The 26,714-nt window shown below is 36.3% G+C and overlaps 1 protein-coding gene across 9 annotated transcripts in view; it reads left to right on the forward strand.

Moving 5' to 3' along the window:
- ALMS1 (ALMS1 centrosome and basal body associated protein) overlaps positions 1 to 26,714 on the forward strand; it is a 208,613-nt gene that overhangs the window by 134,747 nt on the left and 47,152 nt on the right. For 8 of the 9 annotated variants that reach the window (XR_006343632.1, XM_043918385.1, XM_043918386.1 and 5 more), the window contains 3 exons: positions 1,613 to 1,854; positions 8,104 to 8,229; positions 21,014 to 21,184. Coding sequence is in view for 8 of the 9 variants with exons in the window: in XM_043918385.1 (XP_043774320.1) it covers positions 1,613 to 1,854; positions 8,104 to 8,229; positions 21,014 to 21,184 (539 nt within the window). In the remaining variant the exon portion in view is untranslated. The remainder of the gene's footprint in view (positions 1 to 1,612; positions 1,855 to 8,103; positions 8,230 to 21,013; positions 21,185 to 26,714) is intronic. The other variant, XM_043918384.1, reaches the window with a different exon arrangement.

Consider the following 26,714-nt stretch of genomic DNA (forward strand, 5'->3'; position numbering starts at 1 on the left):
ATTTCTCATAATTGTCCTTTTAATTAGTGACTAGTAGACAAAGGATAGAGAGTTAAAAGCTCTTCTGGTTTTGCGATACAAAACCAGATATAAAATGTGATATTTTACATCAGTGTGATACAATAGAGCATTACTCCTTTTTTTTTTTTTTTTTGCTGTGCTGGGTCTCTGTGTCTGTGTGGGGCCTTTCTCTCGTTTGGTGCTTGGGCTTGTCACTGCAGTGACTTCTTTTGTGGGCTCACTAGTTGTGGCTTGCGGGCTCCAGAGTACAGGCTCAATAGCTGTGGCATGGGCCCAGTCACCCCACTCTGCGGAATCCTCCCAGTTCGAGAATTGAACACATGTCCCCTGAAGTGGCAGGGGGATTCTTAACCACTGGCCCACCAGGGAAATCCAGTATTACTCCATTTTTTAAAAGTAAATATTTTTTATTTTCAAATAATTTAAAATCTGTAGAAAAGATGCAAACATAACAGTTAACTCCTCTTCCAGTTTTTCCTGCTGTTAACCTCTTTACCATAGTATATTTTTAAAAATTAAAAAGCTAACATTTATATATTACTGTTAACTAAACTTCAGACTCTTTTTAGATTTCACTAGTGTTCCCCATTGATGACCTTTTCCTGTTCCCAATATACTGGACCCAATCCAGTGTATCACATTGTATTTAGTTAGTCCTCATGTCTCCTTAGTCTTCTCTGGTCTATGACAGTTGCTCATTCCTTCCATGTTTTTCATGATTTTGACAGTCTTGAGGAATATTGATCTGACATTTTGTGAAGTTTTTCTCAATCTGAATTTGGCTGATGTTTTTCTCATGATTGGACTGGAGTTCTGGGATTTGGCAAAGAATACCATAGGTGAATTCTCACCGCATCATAACAAAAAATATGTAATGTCCACATGATATCAACTGGTGATGTGAACCATCATCACTTGGATAACATGGTGTTTGCCAGGTTTCTCCACTGTAAAGTTACTTTCTCTCCCATTTTTGCTCTCTTCTTTGGAACTCAGTGAGCTCAGGACTGGACTTAAGGAGAAGATTAAGCTTCACCTCCTTACAGAGGAGGTTAATGGCAAGAGGGGCTTACCTACTCATGGGGTTCTTCTATTGGCATGATTTGTCTTCTCCCTCCTATTATTTACTTGTTTATACAGTCATTTATTTATTATGTCCTAATATGTATTCTTTATAATCTTTATACATAATTGAAACCTTAAAAATCTCTAGTTTCCCCACTGATATATAAATTTTTTGAGGAAAGATTTTATTTCTTGTTTGTTTTTGTACACTCTATGTATTTAGCATACTTTCCTAATTTATAGTGTACTTCCAGTAACTTTATTTTTGAATGGATATATTTTCACTTCAACTGAAAAGGACCTTGTCGTTATTAAATAGTACTGTGAATTGAAAATAAAAGTCAGTTTTAAAATAAATTTGATCACATTGTAATAAGTATCTAAAAAAGCAAAGGGTACTGCAGAATTAACTTAACCATTGGAGTCTGATGTGTCTCCACAAAATATTGAAGTGATGTTTGGAAAGAAGTAACAATTTGTGATAAGCCAGGGATGTGACCTGTGTGTCCTTTCTCTTTTTTTTCAGATCACCAGAGGAGATTAAGACGCTGTCTTCTCCCTTCTCTGGAAAATTATCATCTGATGCAGTCACTCAGATAACAACAGAAAGTCCGGGTAAAGCCACATTTTCATCTGAAATTTTTGTCAATGCTGAAGATCGTGGACATGAAATTCCAGAGCTCAATACACAGAAGTCGGGCAATGTTCCTGTCAAGTTTGCTTCATCATCTTCAGTTCAGCAGATTACTGTTCCTCATGGTACAGATGGTAAGAGAATATGATTGCATTTTAGGTCATATTACCAACTTTGGTGTGTAATTAAGAAATTTCTTGATTGAGTCTTTCTAGTTAGAAAATCTGACTTTAATTTTAATCACTAGGCTGTACATGATTATATCGTTTGTTTTTCATAGCTATGAGGAGAATATAGTTTATTATGTTTTTATTTCTATTCTATTGGAGTTAACAACCTCTGTGAAATGCATGCTACTTGTGGTTGACATGTTTTCATCTCATAATAACTTGTCATAAGAGTGCAAGTAGTTCATGAAAGCTGAAAAACTGTAGAGGTTCAATTTAAGAGAGGCAGGCGACTGATTTGACTTTTTTTTTAACTATCATTTTGAATAATATATTAAACAGATTTTGCAAACACAATACCAGTCTATTTCTTGCTGTGAAGCATTGACCAGGGACCCAGGTTGGCTATGACCCTGCTGTCTTTAAAATGTGGAGCCTTGGATTCACCGTCAGAGTCCCTGCAAGGGATGAAAACCATGGAGGTGCACGCGTGGGAGGCCCTTACGGGCTGGGCCTGGGAGTGGCCCAGATCGCTTTCCACCGACTAGGGCTAGTTTAACTGTGCTTTCCAGGATGAAGAAGAAATGCGATTTGGTGAACAGCTAGCAGTCTCTACCGTACGGTCTACATTTAGGGTGTTTGTATGCTGTCTTGACAGTGATATTTTGATAGTGCTTATACTATGTAACATTCAGAACTATAGCAAGCTATTTTCTTTTTCAGACTAGTAACTGGAAAGTTAAGTTCCCATTCTTTCTCTAAATAAAACTGGAAGCTTTAAATTACTAATTTTAAAGTATCCAGTAACTTATACAAATCTATTCAAAATAAATTTTAAGTTTTCCTGCTTATGTAAAAAGTTTATGTGTCTGTAGGTAAAGATGGGATATACTTTATTTTTTTTTTTTGCTCTATTTCTTTTTGCTTTTTGGGGGGGATATACTTTAACTGTATAAAGAAAATTGCTTTGTTCTGAATTTAAATTGCCCTGAATTTAATTTGAATAAATACGTTTATATGTTGAGATAGTTATATTTCTCATACATTTTTATTGTAATATAAAAATAAACCCCCAAAATGTATAGTCTAATAAATCTTTAATGTGTCAGTTACCTATTGCCACCATTATACCATGTAAGAACCTCAAAAATCTCAGAGCTTTACAGCAAACATTTGCTCTTCTCACTCATGGGCTTACTAGTCAATTGAAGTTTGGCATCAGGATGCAAAAATGCTTTGGGTCTGTTCTACATGCCTTGTTCTGAAAGCCAGCCTACTCTTGGCTCTGTGTTCTCATGTTGGTGGCAGAAGCACAAGAGAGGAAATGCAACTATGAAAGTGTATTTTATACCTCTTCTGACATCATATGGATCAGTCTGTATAGAGGCCACAGTTTATATAGTTTTACCTTTACATACAGGTACTTGGAGAAAAGACTACTTTAAAAGGTAAATATTGTTTGGTTTACCAATAAAAGATTAACTGTGGATTTAAACATAAAATTTTCAAAAATATTTTAAAATATACAGAATAATAAGTTAAATTTATGATTGGGTGTCCACTGCTCTGAATTAAATTAAGGGTAATATGCTGTATGTCTACATTTAGTTCAATTTTCAAGTTTTTTGAAGAAGCAAATTTTACGGTTGAACTCTCTTTACCATTCTCCAGTCCTTTTTTTCTCTTCCAGGAATAATTATTATTTGCTGTATAGTGGCTTCTTCCCCCATAGATAGGCAGTTCACACTTTAAGACTTCTGCATCCATACATATAAACTCGTTGACAATTGAAAAACTCACGTGTCTCTCTCAGAATTCTCCATCTTCACGTGATAGCCATTTTTGCTCTCGGTCCACTCTAATTCTGCCCAAATGTTACTGTCCATTTTCTGCAAACTTTGAGCAAAATTTACATACACCGACAGAAGAAGAAAACTAATAAATCGATATTCTAACAATGATGACTCCAGCATGTCCAAATAGAAGTGAAGGCTATAGCCTGTTTTTTTCTATTATTTAAATTCTTCCATCCTCTATACATCTCTTTGTTCCCCTTGAATTCAGCCAGGTTCTCATTAGCTGGGTTTTTACTTGCTGCAGTGGTACAAGTAGTCCTAAGTAGGCGAAGACTGCACTAGCCCTACACATCTAAGTTTAAAATAGTTTTTGTTAATTTCTATGACCAAGCTTGGTAAAGTGGTCCCCTTGTTATTAGCCAGACTCCTTTTGACTGTCTTTTTTTTAAGGTAACCTTATTTCTCCTTGATAGTTAAGGTCAGTCATAGTTTAGTCAACATTGTGACTGACCCCCTATTGCCTGCACTGTTTCAGTGATGTAAAGAATGTAAAATGACTAGATGGCTCCTGTCTCTTGATAGAATTGCCTCTCCCTTATTTCTAAGATCTTCCATCTAACAAAGCACAGTCACAGAGATGGAAAGAAAAGGCTTTTAAAGGCGCCTTCCTTTTTTCCTGACTACGTGCATTCTGTCTGTGGGATAGAAGTATCAGAACCATATATGGTTCTGAGCATATGCCATATTCTGTAAGCTAGCATTCCAGCCTCAGAAAGTGATACCCACCAGCTTGTGCCACAACAGTTTTCAGTGAATTGTTCACTCACTTTCTTTTTTCTTTTAGTTTACCATAGTTGTGGGTGATCAGACTTGGTGATGAGAACAGTGAATTCCTTTAGGCATCAGCCTTTTGTCTCCTTTCCTTCACTCTGAAGTCAGCTTCTTGGTTGGAAGCAGGGTACTAGTAATATGGATTTCATATCAAATCATCAGAATGATGGAGTGGTAATTCCAAGTAATATAAAAGTTGTTGTTGTGTCCAGAGTGAGGGAGTTCTTATTCCTGGGGCTATCAGACTCTGTCTCGAGTATCACTTCTTGGCCTTTTGGCTAAGATCAAGTGATTTTTATAAACTAGACATGTGTAATAGGAGTCCATCTAGAGGTAATGACAGGATACAAGGGGAAATCATGGTCTCTAAAGATAAACTGAAGAAGCTGGTCCGTTTGATCAAAGGTGATAGCTGTCTACAAAATTCTATTCACATATGTGATACACCACATAAAATATTCAGAAATAACCTGAACAAGAATTTTATAGGATCTTTGTGTAGGAATGGGGCTTCCCTGATAGTTCAGTTGGTAAAGAATCCACCTGCAATGCAGGAGGCCCCTATTCGATTCCTGGGTCAGGAAGATCTGCTGAGGAAGGGATAGGCTACCCACTCCAGTATTCTTGGGCTCCCCTTGTGGCTCGTTTGGTAAAGAATCTGCCTGCAACGCTGGAGACCTGGGTTTGATCCCTGGGTTGGGAAGATCCCCTGAAGAAGTAAAAGGCTACCCACTCCAGTATTCTGGCCTGGAGAATTCCATGGACTGTATAGTCCATGGAGTCGCAAAGAGTTGGACATGACTGAGTGACTTTGACTTTCACGTTCACTTTCACTGTGTAGGGATAGAAAAGAAATGACCAGTAGACTAAAAGAAGGGATGAAATATTTCTGAATAGTAAAACTGAATATTGTAAAGATGTCATTTGTTCCCAAATGAATTTATACTCTTAACATAATTGTACTCAAATTCTAGCAAAATTGTTGTTTTGTACTTTTGTAATTGATCTTAAATTTTATAATGGAGAATAACAAAGAAAATTCTGAAAAAGAAGAGTAATGACGAGGATAAATTTTAGCAGTAGCTGATGGAGTGTTTTAATGGGATGCCTAGGCACCAGACCACCTGACCTGCCTCTTGAGAAACCTGTATGCAGGTCAGGAAGCAACAGTTAGAACTGGACATGGAACAACAGACTGGTTCCAAATAGGGAAAGGAGTACGTCAAGGCTGTATATTGTCACCCTGCTTATTTAACTTATATGCAGAGTACATCATGAGAAATGCTGGGCTGGAAGAAGCACAAGCTGGAATCAAGATAGCCGGGAGAAATGTCAGTAAACTCAGATAGGCAGTTGACACCACTCTTATGGCAGAAAGTGAAGAGGAACTAAAGAGCCTCTTGATGAAAGTGAAAGAGGAGAGTGAAAAAGTTGGCTTAAAGCTCACCATTCAGAAAACTAAGATCATGGCATCTGGTCCCATCACTTCATGGCAAATAGATGGGGAAATAGATTTGGGGCTCCAAAATCACTGCAGATGGTGATTGCAGCCGTGAAATTATAAGACGTTTACTCCTTGGAAGGAAAGTTATGACCAACCTAGACAGCATATTAAAAAGCAGGGATATTACTTTGCCAACAAAGGTCCATCTAGTCAAGGCTATGGTTTTTCCCGTGGTCATGTATGGGTGTGAGAGTTGCACTGTGAAGAAAGCTGAGCACCGAAAAATTGATGCTTTTGAACTGTGGTGTTGGAGAAGACACTTGAGAGTCCCTTGGACTGCAAGGAGATCCAAACAGTCCATCCTAAAGGAGATCAGTCCTAGGTGTTCATTGGAACGATTGACTCTGAAGCTGAAACTCCAATGCTTTGGCCACCTCATGCAAAGAGTTGACTCATTGGAAAAGACCCTGATGCTGGGAGGGATTGGGGGCAGGAGGAGAAGGCGACAACAGAGGATGAGATGGCTGGATGGCATCACCGACTCGATGGACATGAGTTTGACTAAACTCCGGAGTTTGTGATGGACAGGGAGGCCTGGCGTGCTGTGATTAATTAGTGGCTATTAATTAGTGGCTATGCTGGGTCTTTGTTGCTACTCGCAGGCTTTCTCTAGTTGCAGTAAATGGAGGCTACTTTTTCATCGCGGTGCATGAGCTCTAGGCACCTGACCTCAATAGTTGCCCATTATACAGAGTGAAGTAAGCCAGAAAGATAAAGAACATTACAGCATACTAACACATATATATGGAATTTAGAAAGATGGTAACAACAACCCTATATGCAAAACAGAAAAAGAGACACAGAAGTACAGAACAGACTTTTGAACTCTGTGGGAGAAGGTGAGGGTGGGATGTTTCGAAAGAACAGCATGTATATTATCTATGGTGAAACAGATCACCAGCCCAGGTGGGATGCATGAGACAAGTGCTCGGGCCTGGTGCACTGGGAAGACCCAGAGGAATCGGGTGGAGAGGGAGGTGGGAGGGGGGATCGGGATGGGGAATACGTGTAAATCTATGGCTGATTCATATCAATGTATGACAAAACCCACTGAAAAAATAAATAAATAAAGGGGAAAAAAAAAAAAAGATGCTGTTACAGACTGAGTGTTTCTACCACATCATGAAAGAAAAGTATATAGAAAAAGACTTCATCCTCTATAATGATCAAATTATTATACTGTCACAGACATTTTAGAAAGAATTTTAATAGTTGATAATAAAACAACTTTATAAATGACATAATTTTTAACTCTGAAATCATAAAATCTATGTGATATGGGACAGCAGGGGATAATAGGTATGCTATAAACAGGAAGTCTTTTTTCACAGAATTCTCAATTATTGAAAATGTAGTTCACCCCTGATTTTTAATATTAGGAGAAGGGCTAAATACACTTAATTTGTAGTATAATGATTTTTTAAAAATGTGAAGCTGTGAAATAAAATGGAAATTGTATTAATGTAAAACGGAAAAACTGAAGCCCAAGTTATATATACTGTACACAACTATGTAAACAAATACTGAGGAAAGACATGTAGGAAATACATTAAAATGTTAATAATAGCTATCTTTGAGAGTAGAACTTTGTGTTTTTTACTTTTGTATATTTTTTTAATATTGAGAATTTATACTTTTATAATAGAAAACTTATTTTGAAAATCTGCCACATATAATAGATTTATTTTCTCTGACTCTAGCGGCAGAACCTCCAAAGTTCAGTTGTAGGGGTTAAGAGTGACCAGGTTTGGATTCAGTGTAAGGTAAAGTATTTCCTAGAGAAATACATTTGAATAGATTGCTGTATATTGGAATAGATGCTAAAACCAATCTATTTAAACCTCATGCTGCTGCAATTTCTGCAGTACTTCCTATCTTCCTCAGCATTTTCTAATTTTTTATATCACTAATAATTTATGAAAATACTAGTTGGTTTACTTATTTAGTGTGCTAATTGTTTACTGTTTATCTCCTTTAGAATGCTAGTTCATGAATATGTCCCAGGAATCTTGAAGGGTACTTAATATGTATTCAGTTAGTTAATAAATGTTTTCTTAATAATTATTCTGATCTTTATCTCCTTAGGCCAGCCTTTACTATTGCCATATAAGCCTTCTGGTAGTTCGAAGATGTACTATGTTCCACAATTAACACAGATTCCTTCGTCTGTGGATTCCAAATCAGACACCACCATTGAGAGCTCACACTCAGGTATGACATATGAAAGTTCATTGCTATTTAGTTTTTAAGTGAAATATGGAACTATTTTTGATCAGTCTCTGGTTCAGATAGATGAGTTAGCTGGTCAGATATATTGTGTACACTCAAACATTTAATAAATATTTCAAGAAAATTGTGTGAACAGTTACATGTTTTAGTTAGTGGATTCCATCTAGGACAAAGGTTTCCAAGTTTTCTCTGTTCACAGTGTCCTTAGTTTTTGGTTGGGTGATCTTTTTCCCCATCATCATGTGGATATGAGTCATCAGGAGCATAGAATTACAAGAAGTATTTTTTTCAAATACTAAGCTATTGTGTTATTAGACATAAAAATACTGTTTTGATCTAGCAACTTAATAAGCAAAAATATTAGGTTTTTGTTTTGTTTTGTTTTGTGTTTGAAAGAAAATATTTTACTGTGTTCATAAATACCATAATTACTTACTGCTGAGATATGTGCAGCTATTGGGCACTGTAAGCTTTCTCAAACCATGAGATAAAATGGGACACAACCACTCTTGTTTACTATTTTTGTTACAGAAACAGTCAAAAACCCAACTCTGCAAAGATACAACAGCGTTGAAAGGAATGTAGCAGTATCTCATGTTGAAACATTTAGGTGCTCGTTTTTGTAGTGTATTTGCTGTGTGTGCTAAGTCACTTGTGACCCTATGGACTGTAGCCCGCCAGGCTCCTCTGTCCATGGGATTTGGTTATTTGTACTGTACACCAGATATTAAGTATCACTATTCCGCTAGTATTTTAAAATATCCCACAGCACCTGTATGAGATCACCACAAGAGAACTGTAGATTTAGAAAGTGAATAGCACCCCATGGAGGAGCTCAATAAACATTTTCTGTGGAAAATTACAAGATACGTATACTGAGTTGGTAGGATGTGGGGTTTTGATTATTGGGATAACGTATTGATTGGTCCATAGGAGATGATTTGATTCAGTTTAAATATGAATTGTTCATGATTTGTCAGTACACATCGTTATGTGTGTAGAAATTAAAAGGAAAGTAGTTGTCCCTGGTGTTACACAGATTTGATTTTAAGAAAACCAAACTAGTGTCTAACAGTAACTGAGGTAAAAACCCCTGTTACTGCTGCTTCTGACTTCCCACCGTGATGCCAATGTTAGGATTGATTGTTAAGCCTATAACCAAGATCCAGAAAGAATTTTTCACTACCTGCATGGCTATGATTTTAAAAAGACACTTAATGGCTACCAGAAATAAAATAAGCTCACTTAATTGATTGTAGGTAGGAAAATCTTTGATCTCAGTCTCACTTTCAGCCAGCCCCCTAATTCAGAAGACAGAAATGTACCAACAGAAATCTGATCAAGTGTTCCAGTATTTTTGAGGTCTCCTGTGTACTTCTATTCATTTACATCCCTAACTCTTCCCTCTGGAGACATTAACTTTGAGAAAAATGTGACAGTAGTGGGAAGAGAAAGTGACTCAGGAATGGACGTTGTATCATGAGAAATATTGTCCCTATAAATAAGGTACTGAATTCATCAATTAGACAAGAAGAGATCTGTTAGCTATATACTTGAGGTTGTCATTGTTTCATGTTCTTCCATCTGTTCTAAGAGTGGATGGAATTAACAATAGAAAATAACACTTTCTTATACCAGTAGAGCTACCCTAGATGAAAGCCTTGAAACTCTTCTGTCTAAAGAGTATTTTGTGTTTCCGTAGATATATATGGAAGATCCAACTAGAGTTTGGGGCTGAGGGCAAGTCATAAACCACTGCAAATATTTGGGCCAAAAAATGTCTCAATTGAGAATGAGTAAACTATTGAACTCATAAAATCCTTTTAAAAACAAAAACACAAGGCAAAGGTAATCTCACAAAGAAAGAGATTTGCTATTGTTGTTCAGTCACTCAGTTGTGTCTGACTCTTTGTGTCCCCGTGGGACCCTGTGGACTGCAGCACGCCAGGCTTCTCTGTCCTTCACCATTACCCAGAGCTTGCTGAAACTCATGTCCATTGAATTGGTGATGCCATCCAACCATCTTTCCCAGCATCAGGATCTTTTCTAATGAGTCAGCTCTTCACATCAGGTGGCCAAAGTATTGGAGTTTCAGCTTCACCATGAGTTCTTCCCATGAATATTCTGAGTTGATTTTCTTTAGGATTGACTGGTTTGATCTCCTTGCAATCCAGGAACTCTCAAGAGTCTTCTCCAGTGCCACAGTTCAAAAGCATCAATTCTTCGGCACTCAACCTTCTTTATGGTCCAGCTCTTACATCCATACACGACTACTGGAAAAACCATATAGCCTTGACTAGATGAACCTTTGTTGGCAAAGTAATGTCTCTGCTTTTTAATATGCTGTCTAGGTTGGTCATAGCTTTTCTTCCAAGGAGCAAACGTCTTTTAATTTCATGGCTTCAGTCACCATCTGCAGTGATTTTGGAGCCCAAGAAAATAAAGTCTATCACTGTTTCCATTGTTTCCCCATCTATTTGCCATAAAGTGATGGGAACAGATGCCATTATCTTAAATTTTTTGAATCTTAAGTTTTAAGTTGCTTTTCACTCCTCTTTCACTTTCATCAAGAGTCTCTTTAGTTCTTCTTCGCCTTTTGCCATTAGAGTGGTATCATTTACATATCTGAGATTATTGATATTTCTCCCGGCAATCTTGATTCCAGCTTGTGCTACATCCAGCCCAGCATGTCACATGATGTACTCTGCATATAAGTTAAATAAGCAGGGTGACAATATTCCCTGAAATGAAAGAAAGAGATAGATGTTAGAAATACATTCTTTGGGTCTTAGTAACACTGTGAAATAGTAACAAGGTTCCAGTTATATTTGAGAGTAAGGTCTGTGAAGATAGGTACCATGTATATTTTTAAAGACATTTATACCTCATACCAATATGAAGTATAGATGTTATTTTTATATTCAGAGACATTTAAATAATGTACATACTACTAATACTTAACTGTCAATAGGAGCAAAAAGCCATGGGGAGAGAACTGGCTGGAATTTTTTTAAAAAGATGAGAAGTTACAGCCAAAAAATGGCAGAGAAAAATTGTAGCAGAAAAAAATGGTAGCATGAAAAATTTTACCCTGTGATAAAAGCAACAGAGTTTTGGCAAAACTTTATAGACAACTTTTCCAAAACTCTGGAAATAAACCAAAGTCTAGTAGCCTTTGTAGTTAGCATTTATTGAAGAAAAATGTCTGAACCTTGATAAAGAATAGTAAGTTTGTGGCATTTTAACTTACTCTGTTCTCATCCCTACACTCAGCTCAATGAGAATCTTGAAAAATATCAGCCTATAGTTCCAGTACTGGAGGAAGTAGAACAGAACTAGTCCTCTTTCAAGACTCCACTCAAAAGACTTGTCTATATTTGACCTTACTCAGAGCTATCCAGTGTGTATGAGCCTCCTTTAAAGGAAAAACTGAAGATGAGATATCCATAGATATTTTGAAAAGCATTGGCATATTCCTAGGACTCTAGAAGACTTACACATGTGCACAGGCCTGTGTGCATGCTTAGGAAAGACCTGAAACCTTTAACCATTGCCTGCCCTTAAGGCTCTGGACAAGAAGGAAGGAAAGGCTAAGGCAGAATTTTAACTCCCTACCCTCAGTGTTGAAGGCTCTATGCACATAATGCCTTGGCAAAAACTGAGAGATTTATTGTTTATAGATGTTTAAGGATAGCTATATCTTAGCTTACCACTAAGCTAGTTGAGTGGGAACTTCAGTAGAGTTTACAGAATTAGTTTAGAAAAGTTACTTTTAAAAAATAGCATAAAAAATATCCCCTGCTCACCACAACTAGTGAAAAACCCACATAGCAAGGAGGACCCAGCATAGCCACAAATAAATAAACAAAAATTTAACAAAGAATTAAAAGAAGGTATAAGAACAGTGTTTTACCAAATAGAGAATATCAGTAAAAGAGATAGAAATTATAAAAATCACCAAATAGAAATTCTGGAGTTGAAAAGTACAATAACTAAGATTAAAAAATTCTCTAGAGAAAACTCAATGTCAGATTTGAACCGGCAGAAGAATGAATCAGTGACTTGGTGAAGATAGGTCAGTTGAGATTATCCAGTGTGAGAAACAGAATAAAAAAAAGAATGAAGAGAGGTCAACAGAAGAATCTCAGAGTCCTATGGATTACCCTCAAGCGATCTGTTATACACATAATGAGATGGAGAGAGAGAAAAAGACTGAAAAAGTATTTGGAGAAATAATGGCCCCAAACTGGCAAATTTAAGGACTCCTGTTAAACTGTGCATCTGAAAAACTCAAGGAAGTCCAAGCATGATAAACTCAAAGAGATCCATGTCTAGATACATCATAAGCGACCAAAAGACAGAGAATGTTAAAGCAGCTAGCACGAGTTATGTACAAAGTCTCTTCAATAAGACTAATAGCTGATTTCTCCTCAGAAGCCATATAAACCAGAAGGCATTACAATGGCATATTCAAAGGCTAAGGGAAGAAACCTGCCTACCAAGTATTCTGTACCCTGCAAAACTTCAAAAATAAAGGAGAGATTAAGACATTCTCAGATACTCAGATAAACAAAAATTGAGACTGCATTGCTAACAAACTGACTCACAGAAAATACTAAAGAGATTTTTCAAGATTAAATAATAACTCAAATAACCTAAATAGTAACTCAAATCCACATGAAAAAATAGAGTAATAAAAGTAACTACGTAAGTAATACAAAGACAGTAGAAAGGTATTTTTATTTGTAGTTCCCTTTTCCTCATATATGACATAAAAGACATGCATAAAACAATAATTATAAATTTATGTTATTGGACACAAGATGTGTAATGATATAACTTGTGAAAATAGTGTAAAGAGGGGAGGGGACAGTTATAAAGGAGAAAAGTTTGTATATACTATTAAAGTTGGTATTAATTTGACTTCCCTGGTGGCTCAGATGGTAAAGTTGGTATTAATTTAGAGTGTTGATTTATATTTATATTAACATGTGAATGTTAATTCCCAGAACAATCACTAAGAAAATAACTTTATATGTAGTAAAAGTCATCATAGAAATTAAAATGATATACATATAAATAGCTATTTGACACAAAAGGGACATAGTACAGAAATCCAGGAGCAAAAAAAAAAGCATAAAACATTGAAAACAATAGAAAAATAGCAGACTTAAATCCTACAGTTTTAGTAACTACATTAAATGTAAATGGATTATACTTTGATAGAAAGGCAGAGATTTACAGATTGGCTAAAAAGATGTAATTTAACTGTATGCTGTCTACAGAAGCCTCACTTTGTTTTTTATTGAAGTATAGTTTATTTGCAATATTGTGTTAGTTTCAAGTGTTTATCTAAGTGATTCAGTTTTACCTATATATATTTCAGATTGTTTTCCATTATAGTTATTATAAGATACTGAATATAGTTCCCTGTGCTATACAGTAGGCCCTTGTTTTTTTATCTTTATATATAGCAGTGTGTATCCGTTAATCCCAAACTCCTAGTTTACCCCCTGTCCCCAGGTATTCCCTTTGATAACCATAAGTTTGTTTTTTTACCTCTACGAGTCTATTTCTGTTTTGTAAATTAGTTCACTTGTATCATTGTTTTTAGATTCCACATGTAAGTGATACCATATTGTGTTTGTCTTTCTCTGAGAAAGACCCTATTTTGGTAATTCCCTGGTGGTTCAGTGGTTAAGACTCAGCACTTTCACTGCCATGGACCCAGGTTCAATCCTTAGTCAGGAAACTGAGATCCCAGAAGTCATTCAGTGAGGCCAAAAAAAAGAGACTCACTTGAGATTCAGAGATAAATTAGTTAAAATTTAAAGGATGGACTAGGATATGCTCTGTAAATAATAGCAAAGAAGGGCTAGATTGTCTATTAGGAGACAAAATAAACTTCAAAACAAAAATTGTTAATAATGACAAAGTGTCATTTTATAATGATAAAAGAGTCAATCCATCAAGAAAATATAACAATTATAAAATGTATATGCACCTAACAGCAGAGTGCCAAATATATAAATCAAAATTAACAGAACTGAAAAAAAAATACATTATTAAAGGGAGAAATATTTCAAGCCAATAGCAAAAGATCATATATTGTATAATTCATTTACATGAAATTCCCAGAATAAGCAAATCCTTATAGACAGAAAGTAGATTAGTGGATGCCAAGGGAATGGTAGGGGATGGGAAAATAGGGAGTAACTGCTACCATATGTAAGATTTCTTTGTGGGGGACAAAAATGTTCTGGAATTAGATATCAGTATTGGTTGTGAAAGTACTAAGAACTACTGAATTGTACACTTATTTTAATTTGTGAATTTTCTGTTTTGTCTCAGTTTAGATAAAAGGGGGTCAGCAACGATATGAAAGAAAAGACTGTGTAAAGCTGTAAAGATTTGGTAGCAGGTGTAAAATATTATTGTTCAGGCAAGAAAGGATGGAATTAGCATGGCAGACATTAAATTAGTGATGTGGACAAATCTGAGAAAGTCTCTAAAATTACAGAGGAAAAAGAAGAAAGTGGAAATGGCTGTGAGGGACTTCCTGGTGGTACAGTGGTTAAGAATCTGCCTGCCAGTGCGGTGGACGTGGATTTGATCCCTGATGTGGGAAGATCCCACATGCTGCTGAAGCAGCTGAGCCCGTGTGCCACAACTACTGAAGCCTGCACACCCTCGAGCTAGCACGTTGCACCTGCTGGAGCCCATGTGCCTGGAGCCTGTGCTCTGCAACAAGAGAAGCCTGCACACTGCAAGGCAGAGTCGTCCCCTCTAGCTACAACTAGAGAAAGCCGCCCTACAACAGCGGAGACCCAGCATGACCAAACACAAATAAGAAAATGCTGCAAACGATGATGAGAGACATAAGAAACATAGCTAAGTAAACCAAACCAAGAATTTTATCTGTAGCTGAGGAAAAAGGTAATATTCAAAGACTTAACTGAGGAAAACATCCCTCTTCTAAAAAAGGGAACACTGTATGCAGATTGAAAGTTATCATAAAAATTCAGGCAAAAATCAGTAGAAAGAGACTGAGATACATACCAGAAAAGATTTTTGAGTATTAAAATAAAAGAGAAAAAATCCTATAAATGTACAGTTGAAAAAAGAGAACAAAATTAAATCTCATATCAGACTTACTTGAAATGCTGAATGTAAAAATAATGGAACCAAGTCTGTGTTTATTGGTAAAATTATATAATTCAAGGATTTATAGACCCAGTGCATATTGATTAAGCAGTATAACAGTGAAAAGACATTTTCACAAATATACAGGAGCTAGAAAGTATATTCAGCCTCTGTACCTTCTTGAAAAATTTACTTGAAGACTCATCCAGCTGAAGAGATGAATCAAAATGAAGAATTCATTACAGAGAAATGAAGCTGAAAGTGACTGGTGGTGAACTTTGAAGTCAGTTTAACACAATACTCATCTAAATAGAAAATTTAGTTACACAGTGGGGGGAAAATGACAGAAGTTAATTTTGGAATGAAAGGCCCAGAAAGAATAAACAGTTGTGCTTTTTTTGTCTTTAATATAAGAGACTAAACTAAAAAGATTTCGTTTTATTTGTGACTCGGTTTTCCTACAACTAATGATACTAAAAGCATAGCCGAAAAAATAAATTGGACTTCAATAAAATAACTTTTGCTCCCCCCAAAAAATTATCAGCATTGTAAAAAGTTTGCTCACAGAGTAGAGAAAAAAATTTGCAGTTCAGGTATATCTGCTAAGAGATTAATATCCATAATGTCTGAAGAACTCTTATAGCTCAACAACAAAAAAGCAATCTCATTTTTAAATGCGCACAGCATTTGAAGAGACATTTCTCCAGGAAAGATATACAGATGGCCAAAAAGAATGTGAAAACATGTTTTACATCATTAGTCATAAAGGAAATGTAAGTGAAAACTATGAAGAGATAGCCAGTAGGATGACTGTTACGAAATAAAAAAGAACAAGGGTTGCAGGAATATGGAAAATTGAAACTCTTTGGGTATTGCTATAAGATCATGGCATCTGGTCCCATCACCTCATGGGAAATAGATGGGGAGACAGTGGAAACAGTGTCAGACTTTATTTTTGGGGGCTCCAGAATCACTGCAGATGGTGACTGCAGCCATGAAATTAAAAGACGCTTACTCCTTGGAAGGAAAGTTATGACCAACCTAGATAGCATGTTAAAAAGCAGAGACATTACTTTGCCAACAGAGGTCCATCCAAGGCTATGGTTTTTCTAGTGGTCATGTATGGATGTGAGAGTTGGACTGTGAAGAAAGCTGAGCACCGAAAAACTGATGCTTTTGAAGTGTGGTGTTGGAGAAGACTCTTGAGAGTCCCATGGACTGCAAGGAGATCCAACCAGTCCATCCTCAAGGAGATCAGTCCTGGGTGTTCACTGGAAGGACTGATGTTGAAGCTGAAACTCCAATACTTTGGCCACCTCATGTGAAGAGTTGACTCATTGGAAAAGACCCTGATGCTGGGAGGGATTGGGGGCAGGAGGAGAAGGGGACGACAGAGGATGAGATGGCTGGATGGCATCACCGACTCAATGGGCATGAGTTTGAGTAGACTCCGGGAGTTGGTGATGGACAGGGAGGCCTGGCATGCTGCGATTCATGGGGTCGCAAAGAGTTGGACACAACTGAGCGACTGAACTGAACTGAATGGTAATGGTGTAGCAACTGTGGAAAACTGTATAGTGGTTCCTCAAAAAATTAAACATAGAATTACTACGTGATCTAACAATTTTAAGTATTGACCCAGTATTCCTGACAGATACTATACTAGGTGGTACATTCATAGGGTTGTGCAAAATAAACATGTCCCCTTTGATTATGTTCAAGTGGGGAGTTAGATATGAAAAAATAGATACAATTATGTACATAAATTACAAATGGTGCATTAAGAAAATAAGAGTTCTAAGAGAATAAGAAGATCCAGTTTAATTTTAGGAGCTCATGAAGACCTTGCTAAAAAAGAAACTCTAGAACTGAGATCTAGAAGATATAGGTAAATTGGGCAGACAAAGTGAGGAGTGAAAGTGCTCTGGCCGGAGGGAACAATATGGGCAGAGCTCCAGAAACAGGGAAGTTTGATGCATTTGACAAATGAGAAGAAGGCAGTGTGGGTAAAGCAGAGCTGTGGCTAGGTTTGGTTAAAGATAGGTAGGCTCAAGATGAGGCAGGGTTGTGTAAACTATATCAAGGCATTTGAACTTTCTTCCAGTTGGCAATTACCATTTGATTTATATTTGTGATTTTTTCAGTCTGCTACGTGGAGGATGGCTTATGAATGAAAAGTAGGGAGTTCAGGTGAGAGTCAAGAAGTGGAAATGAGGATACTAGTTACCTAAAGGCTGTTGCAGTAGTCAGTATCAGAGAGGGTAGCATCTAGGATTAGAGGGATGATGACAGAGATGGAGAGAAATGGAAACATTCAAGTTATTTTTAGGAAATAGTTCCTCCTGGACTTGGTAATAAAATATGGAGAGTGAGGGAGAGGAGGTTAAAAAAAAAGAATGCTTTCTAGTTTTCTAGAATAAGCAACTAGGTAAAAAAAAAAAGTGACATTTACTAAGAAGGAGAAGCCTGAGGAAGAAGCAGATTTGGGAAAGATGGTCAAGATACCTGCTTTGGACATGTTAAAAGTGATACTTCTACATCCATGTGGAGATGTTAAATCTGCAGTTGAGTTTAGACAGAGTTGTTTACAGATGTGTTTGTATACAAGTGCACTACGTAGAATATGGCACATCATAAACATATGCTGTTTTTTATGAAAATATCCAGGTGGGTGTAAATATTCCAAATCTCCTGTTAGAGTTCTGGACTTTCTTCCTGTCCCAAACATTAATCTGTACTTATTTTGATACATTTTACAGCTGAACACAGATGTAGGAAAAAAAGTATGCATACACTCAGTGGCATATATATATTGTATGGCTGCATTCTCTTTCAACTGCCTCTTGGCTCCAATGAGGTTGATTCTTTTTTATATATACCTACTGCTCTCAGGAACTTTATTCTTCCCCACCTCTGAACCTGACATAATCACCTTTCTTGGAGAATAAAGGGAAGTGGTGAAAAAACCTCATGTACAGTTGTTTGTGTTGTTCCATAATATATAAAAACAATTTTTTTTTTAATGAGGAAAGGAAGTCTTTTTCTAATTTTGTTGCCAAATTCTTGGCTTTCTGTGCATTGATGCCCAACAGAAATACAGAGACAGTTTTGGAGGAGGAGAGAGATGGCCTTATTCTTTCATTGTCTGGCAAAGGGGAAAATACAGCAGGCTAGTGTCTCAAGAACTATGCCCCTTTTCTTTGGGTAATAGGGAGAGAATCACAATGAAGGTCTTGCATTTTAAAAAAACTTATCTGTTTGCTTTTGGCTGCATCTTAGATGCACTGTGTGGGCTTCTCTCTAGTTGCAGTGTGTGGGCTCAGTGGTTTGCGGCCCAAGGGACCAGTTGCCTCAAGGTACACCACTTCCCCGTGGCTCCGACAGTAAAGAATCTGCCTGCAGTGCGGAGACCTGAGTTTGGTCCTCGGGTGGGAAAGATTCCCTGGAGAAGGGAATGGCCACACACTTCAGTATTTGTGCCTAGGGAATTTCATGAACAGAGGAGCTTGGTGGGCTGAAGTCAGTGGGGTCATAGGGTCAGACTTGACTGAGTGACTTACACTTTCACTTTCATGTGGGATCTTAGTTTCTGGACCACATCACCTGCATTGGAAGGTGACTTCTTAACCACTGGACCACTAGGGATGTCCCTTGCATTTTTTTTTTCCTTTGCAAAATTTCAAAAAGGGCCACAGCTGGCATCAGGCAGCTCAGCACCTGGGCCTGCCTCTCCCTCAAGTTATTGATCCTAACCTTCTTTTTGGAATACAGAATGCTACTGAGAGAGTGTAGGGGGAGAAGAATGCCAGGTGCAGAGTAATTCATATGGAGTCAAAGAGTAATTAGCTTTGTTTGGCTTTGTGAAGGACAAGTCTAGCTACACTTGTTAGTAGTAACAGTAAGTAAAGAGTAAAGAGTAAGAGTAAAAGTAAGTAAAGAGTAAGTAAAAAGTAAAAGTAAAGAATAAAGAGTAAACCAAGATTGCTTAACTCTTTCGGGCCTGTTTATGTTGTTTCCCCAGCCTGTTTACTCTTTCTTTATTTTCCTTGTTTATCAGAAAACTCTCATTTTTATTTGAGAAAAGTGTCATTTCTATTTTTGCTACAACAGTTTCTCCCCCAAATGCTGTAGAGGCTAGTTGTGTCCTAAGTACTAGAATCTGAAGCTCAGAAGAAAGGTTCCAGCTAGAGATATATATTTGTTGGTCAACATACAGTTCTATACATTGGTGATTGGTGAGTTCATCCAGGAAGAGAAGAGAACCCAGTTCTGACCCCTTCAGGAACTCCAGCATTGAGAGTTTTAGTTGAAGAAAGAACAATGAGGATTTACCTGAAGGATAGGAAGCAAATAAAAGAAAGTGATGCCACAGAAGCAAAGAAAAGCTCAATGGACATATGACCCAGAGGGCTTCATAGGATTCTTGCAGTCTGTCCTGAAATATTCCTCATGACATATTTATACTATACTAATGGACTGATACTTGTGGTGGTGGTGATTTAATCCCTAAGTCATGTCTGACTCTTTTGTGTCCCCAGGGACTGTAGCCCATGAGGCTCTTCCAGGCAAGAATTCTAGTGGGTTGCCATTTCCTTCTCCAGGGAATTGTCCCACCCAGGGATTGAACCCGCATCTCCTGCTTGTCAGGCAGATTCTTTACCACTGAACCACCTGAACTGATAGTTACTCAGCTTTTTTGGCCATATACCTTTTCAGTGCTTACAAAGTGCATGAGATATGGAGTATCAGATAAGAAGGAAAAAAACATTTTTGTAGAAGATAATTCTATAGTTACTGCAAACTCTTACATATCCAGAGTTGTTCTTTTGCCTCTTCTTTGTGACATGGGTAAACTTCTTATCAGTTCCTATATTAGTGGACTTAATACTGAAATTTTTTTTTTAGTCTTTTTTTTTTTTTCATTTTTATTAGTTGGAGGCTAATTACTTTACAATATCGTAGTGGTTTTTGCCATACATTGACATGAATCTGAAATGTATTTTAAAAGAAAAAAAAATCTTACATTCACATCTTACATTTATCACATAAAATTTTCCTTATAATATTTTGTATTATTATCAGATTAACCTTCCTAAAATGTGACTGATTGTATTTCCCTTTATTATTACCCCCTTTAGTTGGGACTCTATGCCCCGCTGAATTTGTCCCAATTACTTTTTAATATCTCCCACCACTCTCTTTAATGTGTGACCACAGAAGTATCTGATTTTCTTATTTACAGTTTTCCTTGTCTTTGCTAATGCCATAACCTCTACCTAAAGTGCTTTTCTGTCTTCCTTCCTGTTCGTATTTCAAAAAGTCCCTACTTGCAATCTGTTTCTCCTCGTCTGAAAACATTCCTGAGCTAGAATTTGATCTCCCTTCTGAACTGATATTCTGCTTTATATGTCTCCTCTTATGTAATTTGCTTCTCCACTATAGTGTTGCAATATTGTACATTTCTGACAGCTTCAGTCTGACTGACGTCTCCTTCTAATTACCCTATAACACTCCCTTGGTAGTGCCTTTTTTATGGAAGTGGTTTAAGAGGTAATTTTTTTGTTTTTCTTTAAATTCATATCTGTACTTATGTTAACTGTACTACTTTCCCATTTTTCTGTAGGATCCAATGATGCCATTGCTCCAGATTTCCCGGCTCAGGTGCTAGGCACAAGGGATGATGACCTGGCAGACACTGTTAACATTAAACATAAAGAGGGCATCTACAGTAAGAGGGCGGTAACTAAGGCATCCTTGTCAATGGGGAAAAAACCCTTTCAGAAAGATAATGCAGGTGACTGGAGTGGCTTTGTGTATTTTGTGGCCCTTTTTTTTTTTTTCCCATATTCATCCTAAGTGGGAGTATTATCCTTTCTTTTTTTTCTACTTCATTAATGTGAACTTTTCTCCTAGGTGTTTTATTGGGTATGTACAAGAAGAAAAATATAAAATCTTTTTAAATGCTTCAAGTTTTTGAAAACAATAAACTTTAGTTTCACTATGGAAACAATATTGCAGCTTTTGAAATGAAATTATATCCAATTAAATGTTTTAAAGACTAAAATCCATAGAAAGTCTTGATTAAAATGCTTCATGAATTTATCTGTCAGATGGTATAAATATCATATCAATTGGATTCTGCAGGAAAATCTGTGGCTTACATGTTGTTTTGAATTCTTTTTAAATTTTGCTGCCAGCATTTAAAAATAAGATTTTGGGCTTCCTTTGAAAAGTCAGACTATCTGGTTGCACTCAGCTTGTGTTCCTTCTTGGCAATTATCAGTGAACCCTGAAGCATGACTGTCCTCTGCAGAAAGGATATACATTCTTCTGTTTGCGTCAGTCCGCATGAGTCTCAGACTCAGTCTGCTTCATTCATCGATCTTGGGTCTTCATTATTATTCCCAGATAAAGGCCCCAATGTTTTATAAAAGCTTTTTTGTGTGTGTGATTAAATTTTTTATTTAATAAATTGCAAAGGTTAATAGATTTCACATCAGCCAACTAGAAATTTCTGATCGGGTGAACATATGAGTGGTTCACAGTCAATGGAGCAATGAATATATTATAAAATCAAACTTTAGGAATCTCCTTGATTTTTTTCCCTTCTGCATCACTGATATTGTGCTTCTTTAATTGATACACAATAGTATTTATTAAATGAAAATTCCAGGAGCCACCAAAAACTCTACATGTATACTTATATATGTTACTTTGTTACATTTACAGTTTTTTATTCATGTTCATAGGTATTAGCTGGATAGGAGGTACTAATCCTGGGGCAATATTCAAACAAGGGCTGCTGGCTCTATGTTCTAGTTTTGGCATAGTGTTAATGACTTCATGTGATGGTGTTAGTGCTTTTATGAGGAAACCAAATGAAAGGCTGCTTGCTAAAGTGCAGACATTCTTCCAGATAACTTTTCGTTGCACTCAAAAGCATTTTGAAATGCTTTTGGTCTTTTGAAATGAGATAAGCTCATCTGCCAGTAGCACTGAGGCTGCCAAGTAAATAAAAAGGCAAATATTTTTTCAAAATGTAGTTCATAAATGAAAATCTCATATGCTAGCTATATACTAGTGGCAATTTGGTTCATATAGGTAACCCTGTGATCCCACTGTTAGACACTTGTGAAGAAGGTGGATATGCAAAAATTGACAGGAAGCAAAAAGTGATAGACTAAGGGAACTCCATTAGAAGTCTCCACAATGAATTTACTAACTATAACTTACCTCGAGGTTGCATTTGGTAAGGATGTTGTGTTTGAAATAAGGTTGGGCTTTGTTACCTGAGGGACCCCTGTAACTTCCACTTTCTGTAGGGATCTACTGTTGCTATTATTGTTGGTCTACTTCAGACTTTACATCCTAAGGAAAAGCCCTCCTGATTAACCATGGGAGAAGCCCAGCCTTAAAACCTCTCACTTTAAAGGATTAAGAAGGATAGGGAGAAGATACCTGCTGGGGAAAACTGAATAGTTACTTTTGTATACCAGCTAAGTGAACCCATTAAATGTATCAGAAATAAAAATCTCAGAAGGATTGGAATATAAAAGTAAGAGAATCTGATAGGAAATAGAACATAAAAAGAAGGGAAAAGAAAAAAAAATATGAAAAGACAATTCAAGATTGACTCCAAAGGGTCATCATCAAAAAACAGGTGTTCTATACAGAAGATAGAGAAGGTAAAAAAGAAGGAATCAAAGGACTAGTATAGGAATAGATCCCAAAAATGAAGGATATGAATTTTCATATTAATAGGAACTATTATGTACATAAAAATCCACGTCAAGGCACATGACTGTTTGAAATTTTGATACATTGGCAAGAGGAGATTCTAAAAGCTTCCAAAAAGAAAACAAGTACCATGTAAAAAAATGGATATTAGACTGACGTTAAACATTTAAAAAATAATACATGCACTATTGATACTATCTATAAAATAGGTAAGTAATGAGAACCTACTGTATAGCACAGGGAACTCTCTCCAGTGGTCTGTGGTGACCTAAATGAGAAAGAAATCCCCAAATAGGGGATATATGTATACTTTTAGCTTATTCATTTTGCTGTATAGTAGAAACTTAAAACAACACTGTAAACTGACTATACTCCAGTTGAAAAAAGAAAAGTAATATATGGGACTAGAAACTAAAGGAATAATGCCTTGAAATTCTGAGGGAAAATTATTTCATTAAAATTAAAGATTTAATTTTTTTAAAGGAAAACATAGAATGAAGAAAATGAGGTCAACATAGGAGAGTGGGGAAAGGAATTGCCATTGCAGCCAGTGGTACAGAAGATCTAGAACAAGTTCAGATAGAGGACTGTAAGAAAAAAGTCCAGTTGATAGACTACCTTATATAGGTGACTGTATTTGGAAGAGATTTTCTGTTCTGTTTCCATTTATAAGGGTGATGAAGGGAATGGTATAGAGAAACTTAGCAAATGTAAAAACAGGCAATTGTTAACTCAGGAAAAGCAGAACATTGTAAAAGAAAATAAATATGATTACAGTATTCTAGTTGGTTTAAATGTAAATAATAAAAACATAACACAATCACATATAAACTGAATATTGATTAAATCATGACTCTTATTTACATAATATATAAACACTGAACATTAGTATAGGGTTAAAACTTAAAAAGATAGAATGAGGGAATATGGGTGTGACAGGAAAGTTTTCTAAAAGGTAATTCCCTATTGATCATAGAAGAATATAAAAAATTTTCTGGAACTAAAAAGGAGACAACAATATGAAACATGTTATTTGGAAACAAAGCTAGTGATACTGGAAGAAATGACTAAATGAATTGGTGGTATTTGAAAACTGTTGATTTCTGTTATAAGCTTAATGAAACTATTTGACTTTCAAAACCATTTGATATTTTTATTAGATTACCGTTTATTTTGTGTTACCTCCCAAAACATAAAATAGATGGAAAAAGATGTATTTGGCAAATACTAACCAAAGAAAATGTAGTGAGCAGTGCTAATATTGACAAAATAAAATTCTAGGCCAAAAAATTATATATATATATATAATATATATGTACTCCTATATGTATATATAGGAATAGGAATACTCCTAATAATAATATATATTAATTATAAGATGTAATATATAATTATATTTTATATATTATATAATATATAATTATAATTATGAAACTATATAATTTATATATATAATTATGAATTATATATATATATATACACACACGCCTATTATCTATATATAGGAGTAGGAAATGGCAACTCTAGTATTCTTGCCTGGAGAATCCCATTGACAGAGGAACCTGGCAGGCTACCGTCCATGGGGTCACAAAGAGTCAGACATGACTGGGTGACTGAGCGTGCACACACGCCTGCACACACGAGTTTCCCTTGCAATAAAAAAAGGCTCAAATATACCAACCAGCAAGGTAAAATTTGAACTTATTTTCATGTATTCAAACTTGTATGCAGGAAAAATGACAGGAAGATATAGGTAAACCCTAGGTTTACCTATATATGAATCTAGGTTCATATCCGTCAGAAACTGAGAGATGCAGAAAAGAGGATTAAAGTGTATGTGCTTGGTTGAGAAGCCAGTTGGACAAAGCTACCATCTGTGAGATTTAAGACTGTACACCTCTAGAATCCCACTGAGGTAGAACCATGAGGCAGCACCATGGAAGCCTTGGTGGGTTCAGACAGCTGGTCCCCCTCTGGCAGACGGCTGCCCACATCCCCGGGGGTGTGGTGTGGCATGCCTAGCTTGGTTTTGGACAGCGCAGTACAGCCAGAAAGGCAGCCACCCCCTCACCAGTCAGGTACTAAACCATTCATAGATAACCTGCTTCTGGGTGGGGGTTTCCTAAGAAGCAGAGAAGCTCCCTTCTTGAGTTCTATTTAATGTCAGCCCTCCACACAAGGGTTTTAATAATAAAAAGGGAAAAAAATAAAAACAGAAAAATTAAAGTTAGAGAAGATTTAGACAATGGAATTTTAAAATTTGATTTATCGAGAACTTTGCATTTTTTTTAAAGAACAGGTGAAACACTTAAGAAAATTGATGAAGTTGTTGCTTTTAAAGAATTGATGTTCAAACAGAACAGCTTCTTTGACTGTACTATAGCCAAATTAGAAATCAACAATAAAAACTTGTAATAACAAAACAAAAATCTGTGTGTTATGGGTTGAATAGTATTCCCCCAAAATTCATGTTCACTGAGAACTTCAGTATGTAATGTTACTTGCAGATGGCATTAGTTAAAGATCTTTAGGTTAAATCATCCTGGATTTAGAGTGAACCTTAAATCCAGTGATTCGTGTACTTAGTGAATAGGAGATGAGGCCATGTGAAGACAAAAGCAAAGATTGGAGTTGTGCTGCCTTAAGCCAGGGAGCACTAGGGATCGTTAGGAGCTGGAAGAGACAAGGATGAGTCCTCCCAGATAGCCTTTTGAGAGACCTGTTCCTGCTGTCACTTGACTCCAGATCTGTGGGAGAATAAATGTATTTGTTTTAAGCCACTCAGTTGGTAATAATTTACTGTGGCAGCCCTAGGAAACTAATATACAAATATATAAATATTATATACACATACTAATACAATAACCATGTATTTGAAAATTTAAAACTGTAATTCTAAGTAACTCAGGAGTTAAAGTAATACTGGAAGTTGCAATATATTTAAAACTGATATCAAAATGTATAGAAGATAGCCAAAGTGATACTTAGGGTAAAGTTACACCCTTAAATATAAATAATAAAAAATTGAAATAGAAGAACAAATCTAGAGAATTTACACTGCCAAGTATTAAAACTTATTACAAAGCTGTAGTAATCAAGACAGTGTGATGTTGGCACAAGGATAAACAGACTGACCGGAGTAGAAAATACTCCAGAAACAGATTCACATATATACAGACACCTGATTGATGATAAAGCTACCACTGTAGTACCGTGGGGGAAAAGATGATGTTTTTAGTAAAATGATGTTAGGTAAATTGGATATTAGGGAGGAAAAAAAAGAACACTGACCCCCCCCCCCACTTCACTACACATCAAAATCAACTCCATATACTTCATAGATTTAAATATTGAAGGCATAGGTAGACAAAATAGGTCAGTTTTCTGCAAGAAAATACAGAGGAGTATGTCTTCATAATCTTGGAATGGGAAAAGATTTATTAAATCGAATCCCCAGCCCCCAAAAATAGTAACCACAAAAGAAAATATTGACAAATATATCACATGAAATTAAGGTATTCTATTAATTAACCACCAAATGAGAGAGTAAAAGGCAGGCCACAGAGTGGGGAAGATGTTTTCAATAT

The sequence above is a fragment of the Cervus elaphus genome, chromosome 11 (assembly GCF_910594005.1).
Source record: "Cervus elaphus chromosome 11, mCerEla1.1, whole genome shotgun sequence".
In the NCBI taxonomy this organism is placed as follows: domain Eukaryota; kingdom Metazoa; phylum Chordata; class Mammalia; order Artiodactyla; family Cervidae; genus Cervus; species Cervus elaphus.